Genomic DNA, 8,977 nt, shown 5'->3' on the forward strand with positions numbered 1-8,977 from the left:
TTCATATCATTTTATTGTATTTATAATTAATTAGTGAAATTTGTCATTATTTAATAAAAATAAAAGAAGTAGAAAGATTAGAATATGAAATACATATAAAAAAATTTGTTTGAATTTTTAGATATTAATTAAATACTTAATGATTTTATATTTAATTATATTTAATAACGGAATTTCAAAATTATGTCCGTTTAAATTAATAAAAATAATATTTAAAATAAGTGGTATAAAGTTATTAAAAAAAAATAGAAATGTTGAAAGATGAAATAATAGAATGCATAAAGTTTTTTTTAAGTTTATAAATATTAATTAAATAATTAATGATTTTACATTTAATTATATTTAATAACAAAATTTCAAGAGCTATACCAACACCTAACTATATATAAAGTGCTATCTTCTACTATTTTTTTTTTAAATCTTAATTTATTTTTGTTAATTTTTTTATTATTTATGTTAATTATTTGTTTGTTGTGTATTTTTTTTCTCAATTCATTCTTTCAAATTTTTTCGAGAATGTAAAGCAATATTTTTGCATTAATAAGATATGTATATATGCTTTAACAAATGTTGTCAAACTAAGGTATCAATCTTTTTGGCTTTTATAGATATTTTTAACTTATTTTACATAATGTGGTCTTACACCAATAATAATAGAATGTTCCGTAATCTTTGAAGTTTCTCACTATAACATTTTTTAATACAATTTCCAGCTATAATACGTAAAGTCAACATTTCTTTCTATATAAAAATATTTTTTCGTAATTTGTTTTTTTCTCTTTCTCAACTCACCCTCTCAAAATTTCTTTGTTTGTATGTAGAGTAGTGAAGAAGAGTTTAGGATCAAATAGAGATCGATTATGACGAATTACGAATAGTTTAGTGGTGTCAAATTTGAAGAAATGTGTCTTATAAGGTTATAAGAAATTGTGAGCCCGGAAGAGTTACGAAGATATCGAAAATGAAATTCTAATGTTAATTAAGCTCTGAAATGAGCATTAATTTTCACATCAAAATTTCAATTTGGTTGTTGTTAAAAGTTTGTTACGATGAAATTATTCCTCTTAATTAATTGAGATATTGTACATGATTTTAATGTACATGTTTCCAAATTAATCGTAGATTAGTTTAGTTTTTATATATGTTTTTTAAATTATTTAAATAATAAAATCATCTAATAGTAAGTTATAGAATGTATACGAGGGAAAGTTTTGTGTCTAATATTATCTTGTGTGTGCTTACATTAATTTCATGTTCACAAAAATCATATCTAAATAATATCCACGAAACACATTTCTCTTAGAACTTTGTGCCTACATTTTCGACTTTGAATCTTTGTATTTGTTAATTTCTGTCACCCTAAAAATCTTACCTTTTCATACATTTAAACGATAGAGTTTTTTTTTTTTAAAAAAAAAAAGAAAAATAAAAAGGAACATTTTTTCAGAACTAACTTGATGTGTATTTATCAATTTTTTTATAATTAGAAGTAATTGGTTGTAATATATGTAGAGAAGAGGATCGGAGTACTTCACAACTTAAAGTTAAGACAAACAAACTATTAAATTGACAAACTCAACGACGAGCCAAGAAAACAACCAACCCCAAAACATAACTTGGGGGGAATTCCTCTTCAACACAACCCCACGCAATTTGAACAGGAAAAGAACATATGATCCCACAATAACCTAATTAGCTTCTTAGATTAGCTACCTAGTAAGAATTCTAGGTAGCTTCTTAAACACGAAGATTATGTTCTTTCCAAATACGATACAAAACAACACTAATTCAGACAACTATTCAAGACTTTAATTTGTGTCTCAATCAACTGTTCAGTAGTGTCCCAACAATCTTATGGGAATAACCCTTCTCCCAATATAGCACATCCCCATCTAAAGGGGCAATCAAGGAGAATAATAAGTAGCCTTAGCTTGAGACTTAACCCCCAGTGCATAGAACAAAGAAGATAAGAGATGTTTCTTTTTCCAGGGTGACCGATCCTAGGGGGAAGAGAGCCAGCTTTTATTATTTGACTTATTAATTTTGAGGATACAAGCAATTGAAGATGCATGATAGATGATTGTATCTATCCCTTTCTTTTCTTTAGTATACTTTGATCAGTTCGCCATATCATTTTTCTCTAATCATTTTGAAAATTAAAACATGGCTTCGATTTGGGTAGCAAAATTTATTTTAATTGATATAATTCCCCTCAGTTGACTAGTGAATGGGAAGACCAAATCAGGTAAAAGTTTCAGTGGAATTTGCTCATAGTTGACCAAAAAATTAGAAAAAAAGGTTCTATCTCACCAACTACATGCATATTTTCCCCCAAACTCAAGTTTGGATTCAATGAAGCTTTAGTAAAATTTGTAAAAAATAACTAATCGCATTACAGAAGAAAATCAAAATAATTTATAGAAAAGAAATGATATCAGTTAAATAGATTTAAGTCAATATAGAGAAATTTATTCGATTAAGTTACGACCGAGGTTGAGGCAAACAATTGAGTGATTATATAAATAAGAAATTAAAGATAAACACGAGACGATCTAACAACTTTTCCCCATCCTAAATCACTCTGAAAGAAATAGGCAGATCTAACACACAAAATACAATGTTAGACATGATGTTACAACAATAATGAAAGCAAGTAGAAAAAAATAATGATACAAAAAATGATAACCCAGATTTAGTGCAAAATCACTTACATACGGAGGACAACATGGAGGGTAGTGTGTTCAGTGGAATAAATTAAAACTTCACTATGTAAAGAATTTACCCATTACAACAATAGTACTTCTGAAATGCTTCCTCTTCAATGACTCGTATATTGCTTGCTCTTCAACAGTTTCAACTTAGGCTCCTCCTAAGTTTGAGCTCCCATCACATTCTCAAAATGCTTCTTCAAGCTTTGTATAAGATCTTTTCAATACAATGTGCTTAGGCTCCCCTAAGAGTGAGATCCCCTCACATTCACTATATTTAGACTCTTCCCCTAAATATACAATATGAATATCAAACTTCTTCCAAGTTGTAGACAATGGCTATTGAACTAAAAGTCTCAATGACTAGTACAAGGATTTTCAATATCAATACGTCAAGACAGACTCTAAAGCTCACAATATTCAAAGTGAACACACTTTTCTCATGAGGTGACTTAACCCTAAAATTGAATAAGACCACGACTTAATCCTAAAATTGAATAAGACCACCATATAAATATAGTTTGCTTTGAAAATATATTTTAGGGATAATGGCATATATAGTTGAAGAATGAAGATCTACTAAATCTGCAAATCACACACAATTATATAGGAAAACAATCTATTGTTGAAGTTGCTACCCAATGGTGCCGACAACACTTTTTCCAGGAATGAGCATGTTACCTAAGTTTTGTCTTTAATAAAATCAATCAATCAATTCAATAACAATTCACCATTTGATGAAAATTATATTAAACTTCATCATATTATGTAACATTAAATCTCTAACTAAATTCCCTTTATACTCGTCTCATTATAGTCCACATTTCACAAGTACTAGTCAAACTTTGTAAATAAATTTTTCAACCTAACATGTGAAACAATGTACGTGTCCGTTGGTGCACATTGACAAATTTGTAAAAACGTAGATTAAACATAAATAATTCCATCCCCAATAACATTTTTTCTTTAAGACCTTTTCAACAGTCAATGGCCAAATTATTTGAATATCATATATATTTTGCAAGTCTTTGCGTAAGTTCAATGGTTCCACTTTTGATTTTGTATTCGCCATCGTCAACCCCTTCTCGGTGCTATATTTTTTGTATATATGAAAAAAGTCACAAAATTTTCAAAATTTGCAAGTTGTATGTTTTGTATAAAATTGACCTATTGACCGAAATGTTGCTTTGTATAGATTTATAAAGAATAATGTTACCATCATTTTAGCTTACTCTTAGCTTTTCTCTTACTCTAAGAATTGGAAGGATTCATCAATGGCTTCCCTTTTCCTACTCATACTTGCTCTATTTACCTTTCAATTCCAAATTGGTGTCCTGATCTCCTCACAAACTATACCAAATCAAGGTATATTTCTTCCCTTTTTTCTTTTCACTCATTGGTAGAGCTTACAAAATTCAATGACTATTTGGTTTTTAATATCTTGTTCTTTTAAATTAAACTTATAAATAACAAACATTTGTTACTCAATACTTTCTAAGAATGTTTTTAAAATAAGGTGAGTTCTTAAAACTATTTTTTCTTTTTTTGAAAATTGACTAAGAAATCGATATTAACAAAATTTTATGATACATGTAACATCAAATTGCTATCATAAAGATTTTGGCTTCTAAACATGTTAGTCATTTCATGATCTTTTCTTTTTTCTTTGTGAAATTTTAAATTTAGTCCTAATATTAGATCCTTATTTAGTTTTACGTCAAGAAAAATAGATTTCAACATTTCAAATACCAATACTACAGTAGACACAAATTTCGTAGCCATAAAATTCAATTTCATATTTTCTTTGGTTGTCTTAGTATTTTCTCTCTAACTAATTTCCTCCCATTTTTTTTTCCTTTTAGATGATAGTTACATAAAGTTTATACAAAACGCAAATACTTTACCAACAACAGAAAAGTACGACTACATAATAATAGGAGGAGGAACCGCCGGTTGCCCATTAGCCGCAACATTATCATCAAATTTCTCCGTCCTTGTTCTTGAAAGAGGAAGTGACCCCAATGCCTTCCCCATGGTCCTATCCCAAGAAGGCATGGCAAACACTCTCACCGATGACGACAACGGTCACAACCCATTCCAACGATTCATTTCAGAAGATGGTGTCGAGAACATTAGAGGTCGAGTCCTTGGTGGAGGTAGCATGATCAACGTGGGATTCTACTCAAGAGCACAACCGGAGTTCTTCAAAAACTCGAGTGTCCAATGGGACATGGCAATGGTAGAGGAGGCGTATCGGTGGATCGAAGAGACGGTTGTGTCTCGACCAGAGTTGGGACCTTGGCAATTGGCTTTCAAGGAAGCACTTGTGGAAGCTGGGGTTGGCCCTGATAATGGATATGATTTGAATCATGTTGTTGGGACACGAATCGGAGGTTCTATCTTTGATTCTAGAGGAAAAAGGCATGGAGCTGTGGAGCTTCTCAATAAGGCTAATCCTATAAATCTTAAAGTTGCCACCCAAGCCACAGTCAAAAGAATCATCTTCTCTCAATCTAACGGTGGGTATGGAAAAACATCCCTTTCATATCTCTTTAATGTTTGAATACTTCATGGAAACATTCCTAGCAAAATGTTAATATCTATATTGATCTATATTGATAGATATATACCGATAGATATTTATAGACTAACATTCTTTTATAATTGAGAGACTAATAAAAAACACTTAAATGCTTTCAAAAGTTTTGCTATTTGAAACTTTATTGAATAGTTTCTTTAGGAGAGTCCTCAAGTTATTTATTTGTTATTACTACTTTTTTAAAAATAACATATTTTAAAGTTTATTTCATCTTAGTTCAGTACATCTCAATTTTAGTAACTATATTTTCAATAAATTATTTACTTTTTATTTTTGTTAGCATTTGAACTTTAAAGTTTTAAAACATATTCACAGTTAGTGTATTTTTCTTCACATGAAAATTGCTATTATTATTTAATAAATTTTGATAATAAAATAAACTTTAGGAACTGAAAGTAAGGACTAAAATAAGAGATTTAAAAGTACACTCAGCCTAAAATTCAACAAATTTTAAATTATATATAGGAACCAGAATCATATTTTAACTTTTTTTAATCATTATTTTTTAACATATGTCATTTGATAAGCTCATTACATCTTTTGACCTTGTCTTAAATTCCTCACCTAAAATCAATCTACATGTTGAATCAAACCATATAAACCACAAATTTTTTCTTCTTAACCAATCATTCCTTTGCATCTTCTAGGCTTATCAGCAACTGGGGTTTTATATTCCGATTCAAATGGAAAACTTCATAAAGCAACCATCTCTAAAAATGGAGAAATCATTCTAAGTGCAGGCGCTATTGGAAGTCCTCAACTTCTCCTCTCAAGTGGGGTTGGCCCAAAATCTCATCTTTCATCCTTAAAACTACCTCTCGTTCTTCACAATCGACATGTCGGTCAATCCATGGCCGACAACCCGCGCTTCGGCGCTACCGTCGTCCTCCCATTTCTCACCCGGCCGACATCGGTACAAGTTGTTGGAACTTTAAAACCTAACATCCACATTGAGTCTCTCTCAACTATTTTACCCTTTTCGATCTCCCCACCTTTCGCTCTTCTTCCTCCTCGTTCCTCCGGCGTTAATCTCAGCCTCGCCATCTTCGCCGGGAAATTCTCTACCGTGTCCTCCACCGGAAGCCTCCGGCTGGACAGAAGAAAAAACCCGATTGTTCGATTTAATTACTTATCACATCCGGATGATCTTGAGAGGTGTGTTGAAGGGGTTAGAAAAGTTGGTGAATTGGTGAATACAAAAGTTATGGAGAGGATTAAGACGAGGGATTTAGAGGGTAAAATGGGGTTTGAGTTTTTGGGGCGTTCGTTGCCGGAAAACATGTCGGATTATGGTTTGGTAGGAGAGTTTTGTCGGAAAACAGTGACGACATTTTGGCATTACCATGGAGGATGTTTGGTCGGAAAAGTTGTGGACGGTAATTACAAAGTCATTGGAATTAATAACCTTCGTGTGGTGGATGGTTCTACTTTTTCTCTCTCGCCGGGAACAAACCCTATGGCCGCCGTTATGATGTTGGGCAGGTGCGTCTTCTTTGAAAACATTCAAACTTTTACTGGGTTATCTAAAAGAAATACATACCTTCCCTTACTGCAAAGTATATCTATTACTTTCTTTAATCATATTCATATATACATACATATATACATATATATTAATTTAATAAAAGCAGATGAACATCTCATAATAATTAATAGACCGTAGTTATGACTTATGAGGTGTAGATTGAAAATTTAAATTAAATAAAAGTCAAATGTGTCCAAAGTGATTTTCAACTATCTCATTTTAGTCAAGACATGATTACCTCTACTAGATCTAAAAAATAAAAGTGATCTAAAAGTGATTTTCAAACCAACTCAATTTGTTATTTATTTTTTTGAAAAAAATAATAAGAGTCAAAGTCCACTGTCCTCTCAGTCAAGAACTTTACTTGAATCTACTCTCCACGTATTGAATTGAAAAAAAGATGTAAATAGTTTAACATTAAACGTTAAAAAATAAAATCATTATAAAATGAATCCCCATTTGGGTTGTAATATTTTTCTGAGGTTCTTTTGGCCATTAAAATATCAAACTCAAATTTGACAGAATTATTGGCAGCTTATATTTTAAATATAGCCCAAAAATGAAACCTAAATATTTATAAAATATAATAAAATATTACCGTTTATCTATAATGGATCGCAATAGATTAAGATATAGACTATGTTTTATGTTTATCTATATCATGATATACACGAATATGAGTCTATCTTGATTTATTACATACAATTATGATATTTTGATATATTTAAAAGTAATTTTGAAAGCTTTATCATTTAAAATAATTTTTTATATTATTGTTATTGTAGTTATTTTGAGAGATGCATTAAAATCTCTTATTATAAGAGTTAAAATTATCTCATGGCTTTCAATTGTATCCTATGTATATTTCTTATTATGTTCTTAATATCATTATTTATTTATGTATTAATTGAGATTATATTTTGAAAATGTTTTTGCAGGTACGTTGGCCTTAAGATGTTGCATCAAAGATTGGGTCAAAGATCCAAACCATTTGGCAATTGAGGATGTATGAAACATAACCGTACGTCCTTTTTACATTTATTTTTGAAGTGGTACAAAACTTTTCATTTATCATTTGTTGAATAATAATCAATAATCAGGCCGGAATTTGATGTTCTTATTTCTCAATTTTTAACAAAAACACTTTCGTCGATGAACATTGCCTAGGAAGAAAAACTACAATGCATGGGCCTTTGTCCGTGGGCCTTTATTCGATGGACAACTATTATCGACTTAAATGTATTTTTTGATGGGCAACTGCTATTGGCTGTAACCATTAAGCAAATTATACAAATACGACCTCATTTGCACGGGACGTTTTATTGATGGCCCCAAGTAATATAGTATTCTTGATATTTATTGTCCATCGATCAAAGTTTTTTTTTTTTTTTTTTTTATGTTTTCGAACCGTCAAGAAAAAAGGTATCTCTTGATGTTCTTTGCCCGTCGAAATCACAACCCAAGAAACCACACTTTTTGACGTTTTTTCATAATAGTTCAACAAAATAAGGGAACTTTTTCTTGACATACATGGACATCAAAGTAAATATTGTATATCAAGAAAAATATTTTCCTTGATGTCCTTTTGTCATGGCCATAAAAAGATCAACATTTGTGTTTGTTAACAAAGGTCAAATTTGTAGCAGAATATGGTGCAGTGCATGTTGTTCATGTTTACTCTAATGTTGATTGAGCTGGTTATTCTATGGATTGCAAGTCAACCACTGGATTCATCATTTTTCTTGGTGGTTCTCTTATTTCGTGGAAGAGTAAGAAATACAGTATTGTTTTTCAATCTTCTACAGAAGCTGAGTATCATGTCATGCATTTGACTGCATGTGAAATTATTTAGCTAAGATAGTTTTTTAGTAGATACATGGGTATTTTATCTTTGTTTTTCTGCTTTGTTATATTGTGATAGCTAGGATGTCAATGTAAATAGCACATTCACAGTAGCCTATTGTGTGAACGATAAAAGTATATGTGTGTTTCATTTAATAATCATGGTGTATAATCTAAGTGTACATAACCCAACATTCTAGCAAATGTAAAGACTCTGATGTATTAACTATTAGTATCAATTTGTAAATATTTGAAGTAATTAAGATATGAGTATATCAACCACACATCTAGCACATTTCAAGT

The 8,977-nt window shown here is 30.6% G+C and overlaps 1 protein-coding gene across 1 annotated transcript; it reads left to right on the plus strand.

The window, feature by feature from the left end:
* Window positions 1-3,950: 3,950 nt before the first annotated feature.
* On the plus strand, window positions 3,951-8,171 carry LOC103493044 ((R)-mandelonitrile lyase 1-like). Its single transcript, XM_008453667.3, has 4 exons — window positions 3,951-4,073; window positions 4,571-5,227; window positions 5,955-6,789; window positions 7,771-8,171. The coding sequence occupies exons 1-4, from the start codon at window positions 3,983-3,985 to the stop codon at window positions 7,832-7,834; spliced, it is 1,647 nt and encodes a 548-aa protein (XP_008451889.1). The 5' UTR covers window positions 3,951-3,982; the 3' UTR covers window positions 7,835-8,171.
* Window positions 8,172-8,977: the final 806 nt, after the last annotated feature.

Source organism: Cucumis melo, chromosome 5, assembly GCF_025177605.1.
Source record: "Cucumis melo cultivar AY chromosome 5, USDA_Cmelo_AY_1.0, whole genome shotgun sequence".
In the NCBI taxonomy this organism is placed as follows: Eukaryota; Viridiplantae; Streptophyta; class Magnoliopsida; order Cucurbitales; family Cucurbitaceae; genus Cucumis; species Cucumis melo.

What these genes read in the sequence shown, in the direction of transcription:
- LOC103493044 (XM_008453667.3), top strand. Translation starts at nt 3,983, where the DNA reads ATGGCTTCCCTTTTCCTACTCATACTTGCTCTATTTACCTTTCAATTC. An exon ending in CATCTTCTCTCAATCTAACG is followed by an intron (nt 5,228 to 5,954) that starts GTGGGTATGGAA and finishes TGCATCTTCTAG; the next exon opens with GCTTATCAGCAACTGGGGTT. An exon ending in GCCGTTATGATGTTGGGCAG is followed by an intron (nt 6,790 to 7,770) that starts GTGCGTCTTCTT and finishes ATGTTTTTGCAG; the next exon opens with GTACGTTGGCCTTAAGATGT.